General features: G+C 44.4%; 1 protein-coding gene across 4 annotated transcripts in view; it reads left to right on the top strand.

The window, feature by feature from the left end:
- The window catches only part of DYNC1I1 (dynein cytoplasmic 1 intermediate chain 1), a 368960-nt gene that overhangs the window by 228229 nt on the left and 119162 nt on the right, over positions 1-21569 (top strand). For all 4 annotated transcript variants that reach the window (XM_018047394.1, XM_018047396.1, XM_018047395.1 and 1 more), the window contains 2 exons: positions 1262-1361; positions 10651-10776. In XM_018047394.1, the coding sequence (XP_017902883.1) occupies positions 1262-1361; positions 10651-10776 (226 nt within the window). The remainder of the gene's footprint in view (positions 1-1261; positions 1362-10650; positions 10777-21569) is intronic.

The following is a 21569-nucleotide window of genomic DNA, read 5'->3' as shown; positions in this document are numbered from 1 at the left end:
TTAATATTCTGAGTCCTGTTTCCCTCTGGGTGCCTGGCACAGTATTATCTTGGGTGTATGTACCTCTTGGGGCTTCCCAGGTGGCGCTAGTGGTGAAGAACCCGCCTGCCCATGCAGGACATGCAAAACACGTGGGTTTGATCCCTGGGTCGGGAAGATCCCCTGGAGGAGGAAACGGCAACCTACTCCAGTATTCTTGCCTGGGAAATCCCGTCGACAGAGGAGCCTGGCGGGCCACAGCAGTGGGGTTGCAGAGAGTCAGACACGACTGAGTGACTGACACTATCCTTACTTGTCTGAGTTTGCAGTGGTGGAGCCAAGGGAGAGTTAGCTAGGGGAGAAAAAATCATAATAAGTTAGCTCTGTGGAACCCAAATACCTAGCCAGAGATCAAGTCACCCAATCGGACAAGTGGTGCAGGGTGCAAGAAAGAACAGAAAATACGGTGAGTGGGGAGGAATTCCTGAACTGAGGCCCGAGGAGTCTAGATAGCTTTTTATGTGGATCCAGTAACTGCTGACGCAGACCCAACTTAAGTATGACCCAACTTAAACACGCAGTCTTGTGGAGCAAATGTATGATCACTGCAAAGTTCTTCAGAGGATGGTCTGTGGCCAGTTGAATATCAGCCAAAAAAAAAAAAAAATCAACACTGGCCAAAATGTAATCCTCCCCCACCAGGATGCTATTTTGGTCTATGTTAAGTATCTACAAGGTTTGGTGAATCCCTCACCCTGCCCACCCCCCAGCAGGCCTGTCTCACTGTGCAACTTTTCACTTGCTATTGCACAAGGAAGCAGCCCGCTACAGTAAACCAGAAATTATAGGTAAAGTGAAACATGCGTACACTTCTGGTCTAAGGCCAGATAAGTTGACACTGATATCAAAGAATCTCCCAGGGTGCTGTGCTTTCTTGAAAGCTGGGACATTTCTTGTAAACGCTGCTCCAAGGCAGAACGTTTTAGGGGGAAGAGAATGCTTTAGAACTGGTCAGGATGGGAACCTGAAACAAATTTGACATTTCACACCGGGCTTGGAACAACATGTGGAAACCTTATCTGGGCCAGGTAAGAGAGAACTTTGCATGAAGGAGACCGCCTTTAGTGGTCATTTATGATCAGCGTTTGCTCTCTAAATTGATGCTTTGGCTTCAGAGTATTGTGTGCCATGCTCTTGCCATTTTGTTCTTTCAATATGAGCAGTAGAGATGGAATCCCATTTTGAGGCATCTTATTTGTCTTTGATCTTTAAACCCTCCTAGGGATGTCCAGGCTGGAGCCAACCTTTCTTTCAATCGTCAGTTCTACGATGAGCATTGGTCCAAGCATCGAGTCGTCACTTGTATGGACTGGTCTCTCCAGGTAAGAACTGTTGTTGGGTCGGGACAAACTGGACTTGTGTTCTCATGGCATTTGTATTACAAAAAATAAGAGAGAATTGCCTCACTACTTTGGATGTGTTCCCTGACCCACAGTTTTCTTGTATGCTTATGGTTTTCATTCTCATTTTGCTGAAGTTTCAGTTTAAATTTGCACTCTGTTATTCATATCCATTGAGTACTTACTCTGTGCCAGGTACCAGCCCAGGAGCCAGGCCATTCTTTCCATGAAACCACTCTCACTAAGGTCGCCAGTGCTTTGTCAAATCCTGTGGATATGTTTAAGCCTTCATCTACCCTGACCTCTCTTTGTCACCCAGCTTTGTTGACGCTCTCAAACGTCTAAAAATATTCTCCTTCCACTGAGTTCTACAACGTGACTCTCTTCTAGTTCTTGAACTCCTCTAAGACTTATTTTTTCCTCTTCTACCCCGTGATCCTCCTGACCATGCTCTCATTCTCTCTTCTGGACATGCTGTCTGTGGGAAGGGATCTCTTCCACTGCTGTCGATTCAGCCATCACATGGGCAGCCTTTTTCTATCCCCGCCCAAAATCCCTCCTGAATTCCACTTTACACCCCAGAGAGAGAGATCCATTCAGGTGTCCCATAGAATGGCAGATTCATCACTAACTCATTATTTCCACACATCTAAAGTCCCTTTTTGCCTACTCTAAACCCTGACTATTTACTGGAAGGATTGATGCTGAAGCTGAAGCTCTAATGCTTTGGCCACCTGATGCAAAGAGCTGACTCATTGGAAAAGACCCTGGTGCTGGGAAAGATTGAGGGCAGGAGGAGAAGGGGGTGACAGAGGATGAGACGGTTGGATGGCATCACCAACTCAACGGACATGAGTTTAGGAGATAGTGTAGGACAGGGAGGCCTGGCATGCTGAAGTTCATGGGGTCACAAAGCATCAGACATAACTTAGCAACTGAACAAAAACAACAATTCTGTGTTAAAGCCATCACAACATACTCAAAGGCCTAAAAAATCCTTTCATCACCAACATTAAAAACTTCCTCTCCTTTATCTCCCAGACTTACTCGGTCACGAGGACTGTCCATTTCTCTACTCCTAATTATCTTACACCTGTCGTATTGCTCATCTTCTCATGGTCTTTCTGCACCCAAACTTGTCCACCTATCGTTTTCTTTCTAGACATCTAGCCAAATAATCTTTCTAAAATACGGATCTGATCACTTTACTCCCTGGATTAAAACTCCCTGTTGCCTGTAAGAGAAAAAAAAAAAAAAAAGCAAACTAAACTCCCTAGTGTAGCACTCCTAATGAAAGCACTCAACTCCCTAGTGTAACGTTCCTAGGGGAAGCAGGCAGATTTACCAAAAGCCAGTTTGCCGAATGGCCGACTCACTTACTGTGTCATTTACCCAGCAGTGAGAAGTTACATAATGCACATCGAGGCACACAGCTGAACTGCGGCGAGGGCAGGATATGAACTCAGGTGATCTAACTCACGAGCCTGTGCTCTGGGTGGTCGTGCCGTGTTCCCTCCTGTAATGACAATGATATAACAGCAATGAGGGAGCACATCTTATACACAGCACATCTTCTTCCTTTTAATCTGTGCTTTTATTGGGAATAGTGATCATGGCTAGCTTCTTTCTCTCTTTTCCCATTGTGGCTTCACTGGGTCTTCACTGTGGTGCCCGGGCTTGTCTAGTTACAATGCTCAGGCTTCTTGTTGCAGAGCATGGGTGCAGGCTCAGTAGTTGAGGCACACAGGCGTCTTGAGTTACAACACGTGGGCTTAGTTGCTCCCAGGCACATGGGATCTTAGTGCTCCAACCAGGGATTGAACCCACATCCCCTGTATCAGAAGGCAGATTCTCAACCACTGAATCACCAGGAAAGTCCCCATGGCTAGCTTTTAATTTGTGCTGCTTATATGCTAGGCACTGTGCCAGCTACTCCGAAGGCATTATTTTATTTCACCCTTGTAACGTCAAGCTTCCTGAGTGGCGCTGGAGGTAAAGAACCTGCCTGTCAATGCAGGAGACTTAAGAGATGCAGATTTGATCCCTGGGTCAGGAAGATTCCCTGGAGGAGGGCACGGCAACCTACTCCAGTATTCTTGCCTGAGGATTCCCAAGGACAGATAAGCCTGGCGGGCTGAGAAGTCAGACAAGAGGTTCTAAGTGCTGAATGACGTAGGGCTGATAGCAAGTGCTTTCAGGGTTCAGTGGAGATGGGAGTCTGTGCCTCTTGTTGGACAGGGCGTCTTAGAAGACTGGGATTAGAGAAAGGGAGGGGGGAAGAGAGTGTTCCCGGCAGAGCAGTGAAGCGGATGATGTGAAGAGCCCCATGTGATCGTGCTGGGGAACAGAACACTGAAGAGGAATGTAATCCCCCGCAACCAGACTGTCAACAGCCACAAAGTGGGCGAGTGTTCTCTCCTCTTGAATCTCCTCTTACATCCGAACAAGAGAGCATGCGGGGCACAGTCGTGCAGAGACTGATGCAGGCAGGGGTGTACCCAGCCACTTCCTGCCAGCCGGCGCATGGGTGGTCTGTAAGCACGCTCGGTCGTGTGTGCAGAAATGAGATCCAAGGTGGAGGAAACACTTAGTGCGGCTCATTCACTTGTTCACAGTCTGGAGATTACACAGGAACCTTATCTGACACATTGCTCAAGGGCAGCTTTTGCTGAGTCCCTGGGTCTGCTGATAACGCTCCTGGAGGAGGTGGCGGGACCCTTGCAGGTAGGGCTGGTCCCCACGTGGCCTCGGCATGGGGTGGACATCTACCTGTTGCCCACAGGGAGATGCATCTCCACACAGGATCTTGTGTATTGTTCTTGTTGCTGAAAGAGAAACTGGAAAGGGCGGAAGTTCTAGCATAGAGACTCTACATCGGTTTTCCCCCATTTTTGTGTAATCTGTCATCTGCAGTGTGGGGAAGGGGTTTGCAGTTCTGAAGACTGTATTTTATATGAAGCATAAGAAAAAGGAATGAGAATCCTTAGTTCCAGGGTAGCATTGACATATATACACTCCGATGTATGCAATAGGTAGCTAGCAGGAAGCTGCTGTATAAGACAGGGAGCTCAGCTCCAGGATCTGTGAGGATAAAGGGGTGGGTTGGGGTTGGAAGGGAGGCTGTAGAAGGAAGGGCTAAATGTATACATATGACTGATTCATGTTCTTGTACGGCGGAAACCAACACAACATTGTAAAGCAATTATCCTCCAATTAAAAATAAATTTTAAAAAAGGATAATAAAGGAATTTGATGAACACAACACCGAAGAACCCCTAGTTCCTACATCCTAACAATTTAGTGGAGTTCAAAGTACCAAGTTTACATACTTATGGGATGAAGAGACTTTCTGAGTAAATCTATGTGGAATCCCGTGATGTTCAGAAAGAGGAAAAGGACAGAGGCATAGTCTTCGAGTCCAGCAGAGACGTGTGTACTTACGAGTGCAACAGAATGGCAAGGGTGGGGGAGGAAGAAACCATGAGATTCCTCATAGCTTCGCTTTGAGCTCCTGGATCAAAGGTCTCCTTGGTCTTCTTCCTAAACAAGAACACTTTACCTTGGCAATATCTGCAAAATAGCCCCCAGTCATTATCTCCTGAAGGACATTGGGGCACTTGGGGAGTTATGTCAACTTTGCTGTTCATCAAATATTGTTTAACAGAGGGAGTCAATAATACTGTCTGCATTCAACATGACAGATTTGGCATTTGTATACAGAACCAGATTTATGATCTTTCTCCCACCCTGTGTATTCCTCTCACGTGTGATTTGCATCCTCTCGCCTTGGAGTCATTCGGGATACAAACACAAATCATCTTTTTTATTGAAGTATAGTTGATTTACAATGTTGTGTTACTTTCTGATGTACAGCAAAGTTATACGTGTATGTGTGTGTTCTTTATTCTGTTATTTTTCGTTGTGGTTTATCACAGGATATTGAACACAGATCCCTGTGCTATACAGTAGGACTTCATTGTTTATCCATTTTATACATAATAGCTTACATCTGCTAGCACCAACTTCCCTCTGTTCCTCCCCCACTTCCCCTTCAACCACGCCCCCCTTCAAGTAATCTTTGATAGCGCATTTAATTGCCAAGCCCAGTCAAATTTATGGTAGCAAAAAGACCCCCACTGTCACCAATTCAAATCTACTTACATGTGGAATCGATCCCTACTGTATGTCATGCCATCTTCTTCTTGCTTGTATCAGGAAATATCTGGTCTTCCTGCCTCAGTTCTCTACACTGTTGAATCATTAAGTACTTTTTCCAGGTTACTATTTGTAATGATTACCTGTTTGCTCTCAATGTCACCTTGAGCAAGTCACCTGACTTCTCTTGGCTTAAGTTTTCTCATTCCCAAAATAGTCATCAAACCTTACTCCCGTGCTTATTGTGAGTATTAAATGAATTAATGTACTTCAAAAGCTTAGACTTTAATAAAGTGTCTAGTATAGTAAAAGTGCTCAATAAAGGTGGCATAGTAGTGAAAGTAGTGGTCTAATTAGAAATATTAGCAATTGCAGAGGATGACTCCCAGCATAAAGTCTAAAATCATTAGCCTGTATTCAGTGACTTCTGTGAGAATGTCTTGAAGCACCTCCAGCCCTTTAATCTTTTTCATCTCTTCGCCTAACTTGCCTCCCAGCCAGGTGCTATAACCTCACTGTTTTCTGAATGTGTTCTCCATTGCATTAGTTCAGAAAAATTTACCCCTGGCTACCTTCAGCAAAGAGGGAAATTTATTCTAGTCACTGGAGTACTCAGGGAATCCACGGAAAAGACAAAGAACTGGGACTCAGGAGTATAAATCTGGGCAGCTTGAGAGGCTTCACCAATAGAATGCTGTCATTACTTGACTCATTTGCAACCCAGGGAGTCTGTGTCTCATTTCAAAATTTACAGTGACCAAGGTAGAGAATATGATTGCCCGAGCTGGGATGAATGAATTATCCCTGGGGAGTTTGACATCTGTGTATTGAGGTAGTTTCCAAGGGTTGGGAGAATTATTGTGAACCAGGCCGATACCCGAGAGAAATCTCCGGCATCAGTATTTGTACCCTTGTCTATACTCTTCGATCTCTGCTCTCCTAATCACTTTCCCATGCGACAGGGCCCAGTCCGTCTCATTTCTTCTCAGAAGTCCTTTTCAATATCTCTCCCTGGCATACCGCATTCCAGCTGAAGTGGCTCTTCTATCCTCCGGGCTTTGATAGAGCTCCTTTCCTATCTCCATCGCAGCATGTCCCGCTTCTCTGTTTGTGTTGCAGTTTTCCATACACGTGGCTCACCTCCTCCTGCTAAATGGTGAGTGCCGATAAAGCGAAGCATGTCGCTGTTGACATTCTCGTCCTGCGCTTTCTTATTGTGGTAAAAGTCACATAATATAAAACATACTATTTTAACCATATTTAACTTACAGTTCAGTGGTGCTACATACATTCACATTGTTGTACAGCTCTCACCGTCATCCACCTCCTGAATTTTTCACCTTCCTAAACTGAAATTCTGTCTCCATTAAACACTAAGGCCCTACTCCCCCTCCCCACGCCCCACCCCCTGAAATCTACCAGTGTGCTCTCTGTCTTGTCCCACATTTTACCTATTGAACTGAGTGCCTTACATAGGCTTCCCTGGTGGAAGAATCCGCCTGCAGTGCAGGACACCCGGGTTCAGTCCCTGGATCGGGAAGATCCCCTGGAGGAGGAAATGGCAACCCACTCCAGTATCCTTGCCTGGAGAATCCCATGGACAGAGGAGCCTGGTGGGTTACAGTCCACGAGGTTGCAAAGAGTTGGATATGACTGAGTGACTAATATACTTTAGTGCCTTACATATGCTTGGTGGCCACTTGAGGCATGCCGCAGTGTAAGAGACGTGGTCTTGAAACAAATAGGCTTCAAGCAGGATCTCACTTTGTCATTTATTAGCAACTTAACTTGGAACAAATTCCTTACCCGGTTTCTTACCTGGGCTGCTTTTTCTGTAGAAATGGGAAAACCCGTTGCTTACTTTAGACAACTGCAAGAATCAAGTGAGTGAACATGTCACCCAGCCCCTTGTTGGATGCATAATGACACTTAAAGCATGTTGGTTCCTTCCTTGCTAGTAAATGTCAGGTTTTATTTTTTTATAAGAACAAACAGCTTGAGAGCAGAGCGGGTGATTTCCGAGTAAAATTCTCCTAGGTTAATTATTAGATAATTCAGCCCTGTGAATAATCACAAACTTCCCAGGAGTTGATATTCTCTTTAAAATAATAATTTTAATATTTCAATAATCATGCAGAGAATGACTACTTTTTTTGTTGGAAAATAAGAAAATATTGATTAGTCATGTTCAAACAGACATAGTAGAGGAGACTTTGAAATCATAAACACTTTCATGACTTAAGAGTTAATCAGTATCTTTAGGCCTTTTGATCCCAGTTATAGAAATTACACCAATAGCATTTCACTGGTATTTGAAAAAAAAACTCTCCCTGTTTTCTAAAGGGGTTTTAAGCCCAATAATTTAAGATTTTTTTTTAAAGTGGGAGCCAGCGATGAGACCCAGATGTGAAGCTGTGGGATATTATTCCAGACACATCTGGCTGCTCATTGGCCACTGGGGTAGTGGTGTTGATGTTTATAGAGTTGCTTTTTCCCATGTGACCTAGTTAAACTTCAGATGGACAGTCTGGAGACTTCTGTGTTTATCTGGATGTTAGTTTCTTTGAGTGGGCTTTGAATCAAAGGCCTTTCTTAATAGGCCTTTGATTCATCCGCTGAGGAGTGTTTTCTAATAAAGAATGATTACTTCCCCTGGCAGCCACATACATGCGTCTCATTGCAGGCTTATACTTCCTCTGCACCAACTGGTAAGTTGTAACTCTCTGCAGCTTTCTTAAGCTGGGGGAGTTCAAAGAATGAATAAAACACATAGAAGACTCAGGCTTAATTATTTTTGATAGTAAAAAAAAAAGCTGATGTTCAAATTTTTACTGACAAACTTATGTTAAATATATACAGTATAGTGAATAAGAAGGAAAAAAACTAAACTACCTGTGAGCAAAGAGTGGTATGATCTGCTATAATCCTGATAATCCTGATAGTATAAATAATGTACTCTGACTCATAAATACTTGCCATGAGATTCAACCTGTCTATTTCTAACGCTCAATGCAGAGTTCATGTATGGTGAGTAGGTATTTCCACTTGCCGTAGAGTCCTCTTAGTCATTTTACTACTTGAGTTTCTTTCACTTGAGCTTCTAATTGTTGGCATTATTTAACAACAAAGAATTAAAGATAGGATCTTGCTGCTGAGCACAGAGTCACTAACATAAAAAAGAGTATTTGTAATTCAGTAGATTTTGACACACGTTTATTGTGCTAGGACTTACTAGGCCTGGATTCAGAGGTCAATAAAACCAAGTCCCTACACTCAAAAGGCTTACAGTCTAGTCGTGGACATAGACCGGGAATTTGACACGTGCCTTAACAGGGGGACATACGTAATGCTAAGGGGGCTGATGAGAGGCAATGAGGGGTGGTGAATGATTAGGTAGGAGTAGGTCTGGAGGACTTGACGCCTACATGGAGTCTTAACAAATAAGTTAATAGTGTAACCAACACAGGAGAGGCTCTTCAGTGAGAGTGAGTGTCAACTCATGGTACAGAGGCTGTACCTATGAACCTCAGAACTAGCCCAGTGAAGCTGGGTCATAGATTGGGGTTGGGAGGAAAGGGGGTAGGTTGTAAGAGATTAGGCAGAGAAGGTAGAAGCTAACAGATCGTGTGAGCTCAGTTGCTCAGTCATGTCCAACTCCTTGCAACCCCATGGACTGTAGCCCCCCAGGCTCCTCTGTCCATGGGATTTTTCCAGGCAAGAATACTGGAGTGGGTTGCGATTTCCTCCTCCAAGAACAGATCATGAAGGATCCTAAATGACCTAGATTTTATCTTGAAAGTAATGATGAGCCATTAAGCTTTTCTAAGCAGAGAAATGACTTAGCCAGATACATGTTTTGTAAAGTCATATTGACAAAGGATGGAGACTGGAGTAGGTGAGTGCGGGGCCTGGCAAGCCTGGAAGCAGAAAGTCATTTAAAATGCTGTTGTCTTCATCCAGACAAGAAATTCATTTAGGAGGCTCTGACCTTAAGGATAGAAAGAAGCATACATTTGAAAGGTCTTGAGGAAGTTCTGAAGCAGCATGTAGAGAAGAAAGAGGGAGGGGTAAAAATGAACCTGGAGTATCTGGCCCAGACAGTCAGTACAAAGTCCTAATGAGAGGAATGTTGAAACAGCTTTTTGTAGAAGGCAACAAGCTCACTTTCCTGTGCATCGCATCTGATGTGTCTATGTACAGCCCTGAGAAATCTCCAGTAGCTGTAAAATATGCATCTTAGAAATCAAGCCCAGAGATAAGTGTTTGAACATTGTCAGTATATGAACGCTAATTAAAGCTATTGGATGAGATCACCAGGGAAGAATGTGTGAACAGACACCAACAAGAGGACAGAAAACAGCCCCAGCCCCCCATAGGTAGTAGAAGGAGCTGCAGAGGCTAAAAACAGTGGTTCAGAAGAGTGGGAGAGAAAGGTGTGATGGAAGCCAGCACAGGAGAGAGGAGGAAGCCGCCCAAACGTCAGATACCGCAGAGGTTCAGCAGTGTGTGTGCTTTGATGGTGAGTCAGATCCCGCAGAGGTTCAGCAGCGTGTGTCCTTTGATGGTGACTATGACAAGCACATGTGGAATGTTGCGGGTAGAAACCAGATCCAGTGGGCTGAGACACGAAGTTGGGACTAAGTATGTGCTGTGCTGTGCTTATAATCGCTCAGTCGTGTCCAACTCTTTATGATCCCATCCACTGTAGATCAGGCTCCTCTGTCCATGGGATTCTCCAGGTCAAGAATACTGGAGTAGGTTGCCATGCCCTCCTCCAGGGGATCTTCCCAACTCAGGGATCGAACCCATGTCTCCCGCATTGCAAGCAGATTCTTTACCATCTGAGCCCCCAGGGAAGCCCTAGTATACTGGAGTGGGTAACCTATCCCTTCTCCAAGGGATCTTCCTGACCTTGGAATCAAACCAGGGTCTCCTGCATTGCAGGCAGATTTTTTTATCAGCTGAGCTACCAGGGAAGCTCTGGTATTAAGTCTGCCACAGCTTAAAAAGCAAGTACCATTTCAAGTGTGTAATACAGCATGCGTCTGTTGCAATAAGAATCTTTCCCTTGTGTTGTCATCTTGGCGTAACCCATCCTGTGACTTCTTCCATTTAGTACCCTGAGCTGATGGTCGCTTCCTACAACAACAACGAAGATGCTCCCCATGAACCAGATGGAGTAGCCTTGGTTTGGAACATGAAGTTTAAGAAAACCACACCAGAGTACGTCTTCCACTGTCAGGTAGGAGTCAGCACTGCAAAAATAACTGACATCTCCCGTGAGGCCAAATATAGCTCGTGCGGCCTTGCATCTGTTTCATGTGGAGAAGCAGCACAGAGCTTAAAAACGGAATTGTTGACAATTTTGGAAAATTCCCCCACAGTAACCTAATGTTTTGGGAAAGTGGCCACCCTCTCCAAACAGTTAGGAAGCCTGGTTGGGGACTGTGTGTCATTTTCTTTCTATTTAAAACAGCGCCATGAGGACGAGTTTATAAAGGCCTCGCACTTAGGAAGAAATCCGGGTGTACCACTTCCTCTGCTTAGCAGGAACATATGTTCGCCCACCCACGTGGACATCCGCAGAGCAATAGCATTTCAAGTTCCCTCCTCGCTCTGAAATGCAGTTACATACGATTTCGCCAGTTTTAAGTTGACGGGCACCATCTTACTTCACAGATAATAATACTTTGGTAGCCAGTTTAGGGGAAGGTTTATCATCCTCTTTTTTTTGAATTGTTGAGAAATAGAGATACTGTTTCTGGTTTGCAACTAGTTTGGGATGTTTTACTGCTTGTGTCTGCTGACACGTTGGTCCACTCCTCCATTAGACACAACACAGGCTGAAAGTATGTAACAATTGCTCTGTTGCCACAGCTCTGCTGAAATAATAGGCCTTGGTAGTGGCCAGTATACCAACCCCTGTATTAATGCCCCTCTCCTATGATTATGCACACGAAAATGCAAACAAACATTCTAGCTCAAAGTTTCAGCTCCTCAGATATGACAATTCAGAGGTCCTGAGTGACGGATTACTCTGAAAACAAATACATCAGTTGAAGAGACTGGGTAAACTTGTTGATATTTGAAAGCTTAGTGCCATTTTATATCTAAGAGCTGAGTATCGTTTTGAACTAAAATATGTTTAGACTTTAGAACATTATCAGATATAATTTGAGGAACAAGGACTGCTGGAACAAAGGTCCTAGCTTCAACCTGATTGAGTAACCTCTAACTCTGACCATGTTTTTCTAATTTGCTATCATAAAAACAACAAGAAGTCCTGGTCTGCATAGTAAATAACCTTTATTTTTTGAACCTTTGAAATGAGAACAGTTTTTTCTTTCTTTCTTTCTTTTTAAGATTATCGAATTTGTCAGTCTGATATGCTCTTTCTGTAAACATAGAAGCACAAAATCCTAATTTTATTCAGTTTAAAGAGTTTTGCTGAATTACCGAGCAAATACTAAAAGGATTATGGGATAAACAGAAGCACATTAAAAAAAAAAAAAAAAAAACAGCGCCATTTGCAGTATTTTGAATAGTGTATAAATCATATACTGAATTTTTTTAACTTTAAGAAGTGACACGCTATATTGTTTTGGTCAGCGTACAAAATGTTTATCATCATCAAAAAAATGTTTATTATTATATTAACTAGCAGTGGGTTGCCTGTGACAATAACAGTTTGAGAATGTGGTTAACATTCACAACATTGCATAGTAACAGGTCAGTAGGAACGAATAAGTTGAGTGAAGACACAAATTCCAGAAGGTTTGGGAATTAACTAGAATTTACAAATTTTCAAATTGTGTTTTCTGACGCATTGACTGAGAAGAACATCCTTTCTTTTCGTCTCCTGCTATCTTTGGGATCATTTATGAAGAGCTTCACCAGAATGCCTTTAACCTTATTTTTACTTGCTTTTTAAATGCTCCAATGTATGTGTTCTAGAAGACATGCTCTTGATTTTTTTTCAAGTCAGAAGTGCTCTTCATATCCTACCAAAAGATACTAAGATATCTCTGTATCCCCCAAATTCCTACTACTATCTTCACTTCATCTGGTGACCAGAAGCTGGCGGCGGGAATTTCTTGCTTTTGCTCCCTATTTGAGAAATTTCGTACCCAACTCCCTGCCCCTTCTTACCACGCCCCGCCCCTGCCCCCCCCGCCTCCCCACACACACACTTATTCCCTGTGGCTCACTCATTGCTGGGGTCTGCTTCTGAGGTGGTCAGAAGAGCGAGAGTTTTTCCAGGAGGGGATTCACCCATGTTGAACGTGACACAGCGTGCCCTGGAGAGTACCATCTCTGTTGGGATAGTGACCCATCTTGCCACAGTTGATCTCGATGAAGTTTCAATCACCACCAAGTAAGTAACAGTGGTTGTGGAAGTGCTGTGATCCTGAGTGTGGCTGAGCTCTTGGGAGACCAACGCAGGGTTAACTTGGACACCCAGGGAGGGTGCACATGACTTGGGGGGTGGAGGTGAGGTGGAGGGAAGAAGTAACAGGACAGTTTGGTTGCCGTGACGTAGCCATGGTAGTTCAGGGGGAATTTGGAGTGGCCACAGGACTAAAACTAGTGACGTGTAGAAGTGTTAGCCGCTCAGTTGTGTCTGATGCTTTGCAACCCCAGGGACTATAGCCCCTCGGGCTCCTCTGTCCGTAATTCTCCAGGCTAGAATATTGGAGTGGGTAGCCATTCCCTTCTCCATGGGATCTTCCCAACCCAGGGATGAGACATGAGAGAAACCAAACCCTCCACTCACTGACCTCTCACTCTTTGTTACTCCCCTTCAAATCATTAGTAGAGCTTATTTATTGCAGGTGGTCCTCTCTAGATACACTCTCACTGAAATTAGGTAGGTTGAACTTGTTTCCACATTCTCCTGTGATGTTCTAATAATTTCAAAATTCGTTTGCTTAATAAGAAAGGGGGCTGAGGGTAGGGAGGAGCTGCGAGTGCCTTATGATTGTACTTTTATCAGTTTGGACTAACTGCATTAGCTGGCCATTTCTTGCTGATCTCTGCCGATTCTCCGTGTTTTTGGCAAGTCTATGTAGTTGCAAACAAATCCTGTGATTCAGAAAAACATCATCTGGGGCACTAGAAAACAAATGCGCAGGATACAGACAGCGGTTCAGTGTTCCTTTGCGAGGACTGACAGGCTTTTATCCTAATGGTAAAAAGATTGCTGGAGGAAGGCTCCTTTCTCTCTGAAAATAGCAAGGCCAAATACCCTCTACTTTCGTGGGCAGTCTTCTGTCTTTACTAAACTGAATTTTTAGTATGGGCTCTGGTTCTGCGTTTTCTATTTTCATTTCAGTAAGAGCCATCCGTACTTGGAAAACATCAGTGGACTCTGCATGGAAGTCAGTCACTGGTCCCCGCCACACCGTCTGGCAGCACTCCTGCCGTCTTCTGTAGTGGCTTCCCCACACTGTCATTAGATCATGCGTCTGACCACCCTGCATTGCTTACCCTGGTGTGGTCTTTCTCTTTTAAAACAGAATGAGTAGAATCAGAAATACATATCTTAGAATTAGCTGCATTGAGGAAAGTGGAAAAGCTATATTTAGAGGCTTGGCTTTGTCAGAGGTTTTTATTTTTACTTTTTTTTTTTTTTTTTCCCCGATTTGGTTTCTTTGTCCTTGGCATTCTCTTCTTATTATCTGACAATGACCTGAAATTGACATAGACCCAAATCGCTCCTGATTTGGGGGTTGGAGCGGGGGGAAGCAGAATGTGAAGTGGGGTTCATACCAACTAACCTCATTTGTGCCCGTGTTTAAAATCCTCAGCTGACTTTTTCCGCATCTTCTCTTCTCATTAAGGTTCTATAAAGATTACAGATTGAGATTGCAGTGACAGCTTTAGCCATTCAGCGTCTGGTTCTGCATGAGGTTCTCCCAGGCTGCAGACCTCCCTGGGAGGAGTGATGGGATTGTGGACTGCTGGTGGGGGCAGTGGACACAGTGGACAGGCAGCTCTGTTCCTGGCTGACCACACTGCCGAGTGACCACGGGGTAGTTGGTGAGGCATTGTCGTCACGTCATAGAAAGGAGACTTCCTCCAACTCTGGTGGAGCTGTGAGGTTTATTGCAATAAACTTGATTTCTTCTCCCATCAACTTTCGTCCCTTCTCTAGCCCAGACTGTGGCATGTAATCTAAATAACAAAACAGCTATAGACACAAAGATATACATTAATTTAAAAGAATTTCCCAAGGTATTTTATGACCAGAAAAGTGTTAGAATTTGACTTACAGATTCTTTTTTTAATTAAGGGAGGGTAGCTTCCTTATGGCCTCACTGATTTTTTTTTAAGTCATTTTCTAAGCTTTTCAGTGTGGAAAGTGATTGTTGCTCGGTTGTTGTTTAGTCGCTAAGTCATGTCTGACTCTTTTGTGACCTCATGGGCTGTAGCTTTCCAGGCTCCTCTGTCCATGGGATTGCCCAGGCAAGAATACTGGAGTGGGTTGCCATTCCTCCTTCAGGAGATCTTCCTAACCCAGCGCTGGAACCTGCATCTCCTGCATTAGCAAGCGGATTCTTTACCACTGAGCCACCAGGGAAGGAAGCCCTGTTACTCTGTAGAGGTCAGAAAAGAGAAGGGATGAATGAAGAGAAAACAACTATATCCCAATAAATTTGAAAAAAAAAAAAAAAAAAAGTGTGACAACTAGGTTATATATTCAATATGAATTCCCGGGCTGACAAAGTGAGGGCACATATTAGGTGCTTAGTGACTGGCGAATGAACTCCATGGATAAGGACGGGCCGACGAATGTAAGACCCAGTTTTCAAAGGCAATGCAGGATGGAGAGACCCCGAAGAGCAAACCAGCATCGTCGCTTGTATAGGTTGTGAGATGCATTTTGAGGTACATGGTTATGGGTAATTAAGGAATTCAGGTGACACAAAGATAGAATTAAACTTTTACACAAAAGATTCAGGTTATAAGGACCAGACAAGAACAGCAGCAGCACAGCAGTGCTATTTTGTGTCTTTAGGAAAAAGCACACGGTGATAGCTCAGTTGGTTAGAATCCGCCTGCAATGCAGGAGACCCCGGTTCAATTCGTGGGTCAGGAAGATCCACTGGGGAAGGGATAGGCTACCCACTCCAGTATTCTTGGGCTTCCCTGGTGGTTCAGCTGGTAAAGAATCTGACTGCAATGCTGGAGACCTGGGTTCGATCCCTAGGTTGGGAAGATCCCCTGGAGAAGGGAAAGGCTACTCACTGCAGTATTCTGGCCTGGAGAATTCCATGGACTGCATGGAGTTGCAAAGAGTCAGACGTGACTGAGTGACTTTCACTTCACTTTCACACGGGAATTTACATGTACTTGCTGAAATGAAATGCAGACACTTGGAAACTCTTTTTTTATGCCAATTGAGTAAGACTGGTCCGACGAGAGAGGCTTGAGCTAGACACTGATTCTTATTAAATCAAACAGCAGGAACTTTTCTTTTTCTGTTTCAACCCAGGAAGCTGGCAGCAGAGAAACTGCCTTGCCAGCTTTCATTCTTTATCTGCCTGCTTTCTAGAATCTTCGCTAAAAATTAACATAAGAAGCAAAACTGGTCATTAGGATACATCTAGGGAGATTATTAGTTATCAGCAGGATTATAACAAATAGATAGTATCAGGGGCAATTCTTCATCTGAAAATAGCATTGAAGGGGCTGTATACCTGACAAGTGGCCAAGCGAGCTATTATTACATGCAAGGGATGCTGTAAAAGAGAGCCCATCTTTGAACAACTTATTTTTAAATTGTTTCATCTTGCCATGTCATGTTGCAAGTGATCAAGCTGACATTCAGTGTTATTACAAAGCTACCTAAGATTTATTAATGTTTGCTCTGCCCCATTGATGTGCACACAGGTTGGAGGCAGAGAACTCAGTGTTGAAGATTTTATTCAGTCGCCTAAATGCCCTTCTCTCCTCTTGCCATGCACTGTGCTAAAACGGTCTGAACTGGGCTTTCTGCAGTTGTGCTTCATCAAGGAATTGCCCAGGAATCATTGGTGCTGTGCAGTGAGCTCCAGGAAACAGCATGAGTGAGGTTTCCAGCCTGTAACTCTGCTTGTCCTCCGCACCCTGCCCCCTGGCCGTTCACTCAGGTCCCAAGAGCTTGGTCTAATGGAAATGAGTGTTATCAGGGGTCTGGCTTGAATGCCAATGGACATCTGTTTACCTCTTAGGATTATTGTCAGGATAAAAGAGATAATATGGAGAAGGACATGGCAACCCACTCCAGTATTCTTGCCTGGAGAATCCCATGGACAGAGGAGCCTGGCGGGCTGCCGTCTACGCGGTCGCAAAGAGTTGAACATGACCGAGCACTGAACAGTGTGTCCAGACTGTCATAATAATGTATCACAGACTGGGTGGCTTAGAAAGCAGAAAACAGTTTTCTCACAGTTCTGGAGCAGGTAAGTTCAAGATCAAGGTGCCAGCTGTTGTGGTTTCTGGTGAGGACTCTCCCTGACTTACAGGTGACTGCCTTTTAGGTCCGTCCTCATGTAGAGAGAGAGTGTGAGCGAGCTTTTCTCATATTTTAATACCTTGACGAGGGCCTCTCCTTTATGACCGCATTTAAACCTAATTACCTCCCAAAGCACCCGTCTCCAGATAACATCACTCTGAGTTTTAGGACTCCAACATATGACTTTGAGGAGAACATAATCCCATAGTAATAGGGGAACATGCTTTGAAGAGACAAAAGCATTCTCTTTAAATTTGGTTGTTTCTCTGTTACTGCATGATAGTCCGTCTCATTGAAGGACGCTTAAACTTTGGTGTTCTTATTTTCCTTACTTGAGTATTTTACAAAGAAATCTCACCTTACGTATTCATCCATTCACTCATTCCTTTATCCGTACACTTACAGGGTACCCACTATGGCAACAATAGGCTAGAGCTGAGAAGAGGCCATCCCCTCCCGACAAGAACTCTTCAGTTGGCCCCAGTACCCCCCATGCCCTGATTCCCATCACCATGGCCATCTCCTCTCATTAGACCCCCATGTGTGCTCTTTATATACAAGAGCCAAGTGAAGAGGACACCTGAGCAGTTACAAAGTTCTGCCTTCCCAATCATTTAAACTTGTTTCATGACTAAATGACGAGATATTTACTGAGTCCTAGGAGACAGTTGGGGCTTCCCAGGTGGCTCAGTGGGTAAAGAAACTACCTACAATGCAGGAGATGCCAGAGATATGGGTTCGATTCCTGAGTTGGGAAGATCCCCTAGAGGCGGGCATGGCAACCCACTCCAGTATTCTTGCCTGGAGAATCCCATGGACAGAGGAGCCTGATGGGCTACAGTCCATAGGTTGCAGAGTCAGATATGACTGAAGCAACTGAGCACAGCACAGGAAACAGTTGGGGCTTCCCTGGAGGTTCAGCGGTAAAGAATCTGCCTGCAATGCAGGAGACCTGAGTTTGATCCCTGGGTCGGGAAGATCCCCTGGAAGAGGGCATGGCAACTCACTCTAGTACTGTTGCCTAAAGAATCCCATGGACAGGGGAGCCTGGCAGGCTGCAGTCCTTAGGGTTGCAAAGAGTCGGACACAAGTGAGCAACTGAACATGCACGGGATGGGCAGGAGGCAGTATGTATAAAGCATTCACTGTTAGGCACCAGTGTCAGTTATTTACTATGCAGGACTGAAATTCTAAGTATGTAACAATCTGTACAGTACTGTCCAGAGAGCATGGATTAGGGCCCCCTTTGTGTTAGGCATCTCACCTTTAGGTGCTGAATGGGGGAGGTCATGACTGAAGGGTGCAAGAGGGAGGGTGCAGGGGTCCAGTAGCAGGGGAGCACTGGGAGGATGTGGGAAAAAGCATTTTTCTAACAAGTACAAAGTCATCTCAGTGTTTTGGTAACTGATACTATTGTGTTATGACCAACCCAGTAGCATATTGAAAAGCAGAGACATTACTTTGCCAACAAAGGTCCATCTAGTCAAGGCTATGGTTTTTCCAGTGGTCATGTATGGATGTGAGAGTTGGACTGTGAAGAAGACCAAGTGCCGAAGAATTGATGCTTTTGAACTGTGGCGTTGGAGAAGACTCCTGAGAGTCCTTGGACTGCAAGGAGATCCAATCAGTCCATTCTGAAGGAGAACAGCCCTGGGTGTTCTTTGGAAGGAATGATGCTAAAGCTGAAGCTCCAGTACTTTGGCCCCCTGATGCAGAGTCGACTCATTGGAAAAGACTCTGATGCTGGGAGGGATTGGGGGCAGGAGGAGAAGGGGATGACAGAGGATGAGATGGCTGGATGGCATCACGGACTCGATGGACGTGAGTCTGAGTGAACTCCGGGAGTTGGTGATGGACAGGGAGGCCTGGCGTGCTGCGAGTCATGGGGTCGCAAAGAGTCGGACACGACTGAGCGACTGAACTGACTGACTGAACTGACTGTTGTGTTGCGACACGTGTCTGCAGTAGGATCCCTGCTGGTCTGCTTCCCCCATATACAGATGGGTACAGATGCCTCGTTTTCATGGCTCAGTTACTCACACGGATTGTCTCAGGCACAGGCTTCATAAGAGTACCCACTGGTCTCTTCTATAGTTCGTGTGTGTGTGCAATCGTGTCCAGTTCTTTGCAACCCCATGGCCTGTATCCTTCCAGGCTCCTCTGTCCGTGGGATTCTCCAGGCAAGAATGTTGGAGTAGGTTGCCATTCCCTCCTCCAGGGGATCTTCCCAACCAAGAAATCGAACCTGTGTCTCCTACATTGGCAAGCGGGTTCTTTACCACTAGTAAAGAAGCCCACTGTAGCTCATGTGGCTGCATTGAATTCCGTAGAGATGCGCTGGCCCTTTGCCATGCTGAGCTCACTCTGTAGACCCTGGAGCGAGAATAAAGACCATGAGGCTGACCCATGTTCTACTTTCATCTGAGACCAGATTAGCATCTCTGTTAGGAGCTGTGTCTCCTAAAGGCTTGGGCTCCAGTCCCCCTGGTTGGGGCATCCGTTCTCTGAAATCTCAGATTGTGCTTTTCCTTTATCCTACAGTATTTTAATATAGGCAGAAGCAGGTTGAAATTCTACCAGGTGGTCTCAAAGGAAAGAGAGGTCTCAGAGAGGCACCCCTCTCCCTCAGAGGTGTGGGGGTGGAGGATCTCACTGCAGGAAAGGAAATAGCAGCCAGAGATGGACTGTGGTGAGGCTCCAGACCATGTTAGTGCCCCCCCACCCCCCCCGCAAGGGTGTTCTGGGCTGCAACCACCTCTGAGGCGGGGCCTTTGCATTGCTTTGGCGTCTTTATGTTCTAAACACAGACTCAGTCTGGACTTCAGCCCATCTGTTTCTAAAGAATAGACATCTTCCCCCTTGATGAGCTTCAGGGAAACCTTCCAGTTTGTGTATGTCTTTAGGTTGCCTCATACTATTGGATGAAAGGGATGTAATACATACAGGTACAGTCAGATTTCCCAGCAGTCCCATCATTATTAAAATTTATTTTGGGCAGTGGCTCCTAGCAAAAACGGGGGATCTGTCCATTTTTTATATTAAGTTTTGAGCTTGTCTAAAAGCATTATTATCAAAGAATTTGTGGAAGGAGAATGAGCCTCCTTACTTGCAGGGAAAGTTTTTTAATTATTTACTCGGCTGTGCTGGGTCTTTGTTGCTGTATGGGCTGCTCTCTAGTCGTGGTACGCAGACTTCTCATTGCAGTGGCTTCTCTTGTTGCAGACCACAGGCGCTAGAGGGATTTCAGTAGTTGCAGCTCCTGGGCTCTTGAGCTCAGGCTCAGTAGCTGTGGTACACGGGCTTAGTTGCTCCACAGCATTGGGATCCTCCGAGATCAGGGATAGAACCCATGTCTCCCATATTGACAGGCAGATTCTTGACCATTGAACCACCAGCAAAGCCCCAGGGAAAGTTCTTTTAGCCTTTGTTGTGACAAGTGGTCCATGGTTTGCTTTTAGCATGCTCATATCTGATTTTGTTTTTATTTATACTTTTTAAATATATTCACTGGTAGCCAAAGAATTAAACAAGATGTTGCTTTCTTAGGCAAAGATTTAGCTTAGTTGATTTTTAGTTATGATCGCCTCTTAAATGTACTGAGTTCATATGTTACATCTACAAATCATTATTGCCATAATCACTTTATACTTTTGATAGTTGCTGCTCTTTAAACTTGATATATTTTCTTCTTTTAATTTGTTTAAAAAGTATTTCCAGTACCTATGTACAGAGAGGTGTGTTTCTTAACATAATGTTGAGTAGTTAAAATCAATTTTATCCTCTGTAAACAACAGAGACCTGTATTTCTTGAAGTTTGTTGTAAATATGATCTTCTGAAAAGAGAAAGAGACGAGCAAAAGTGTACCCAAGTGCCTGCATGCACACACCCAAGACTCTCAAATCCTAGTCAAAAGCTATATTTCAGAAAAGAGAATTACAGTAATGTTGATGGCTTGCCAAAACCTCAAGCAGTGACAGAATCCACAGAGTGTCCTGGAAGGGTTGCCTCTGCAAAGCCATGCCTCTCCAGATGGTTTGGATTAGAGATGTTTAAAAACACATGGCGGCATTAGTTTGGTTTAGAATTCAGAGTTAATTTGGTAGATAAAATAATGCAAATTTGAAACCCTAGCGTGTGTATCAGAAAAATCATCAAATCTTATGATTGCTCTTAGGGGAGGTTGGCATGTGATGTGTTGATTTTTTAAATGATCTAATTGAAATAATAAAATTAAGCAAGAAGGGATTTTAAAAAGGGATCGAAAATACAAGAGTCTAAGTAAAAACTTTCTTCTCTGCAGAATATTTATTCTTTTAAGCTGTCATATCCAATCAATTTGTATGGGTTTCGACAGCCAATTGTCATTTCCTGAGATAAACTACGTAGAGTGGTTGTGTTACAGACGCAGCATGGGGAGGGAAAAATGGAAAAAGTAATTCTGGAGCATGATCGAAGAGGGGCCAAAATGTGCTTAGAGCTCAGAAAGTGTGGCCAGGATCCCCTCACCTCGCTAACAATAACAGATAGGCAGCTTTCC

Source organism: Capra hircus, chromosome 4 (genome assembly GCF_001704415.2).
Source record: "Capra hircus breed San Clemente chromosome 4, ASM170441v1, whole genome shotgun sequence".
Lineage (NCBI taxonomy): Eukaryota > Metazoa > Chordata > Mammalia > Artiodactyla > Bovidae > Capra > Capra hircus.
Note: the sequence above shows the minus strand (reverse complement) of the source record. Positions and strands in the feature narration are given on the sequence as shown.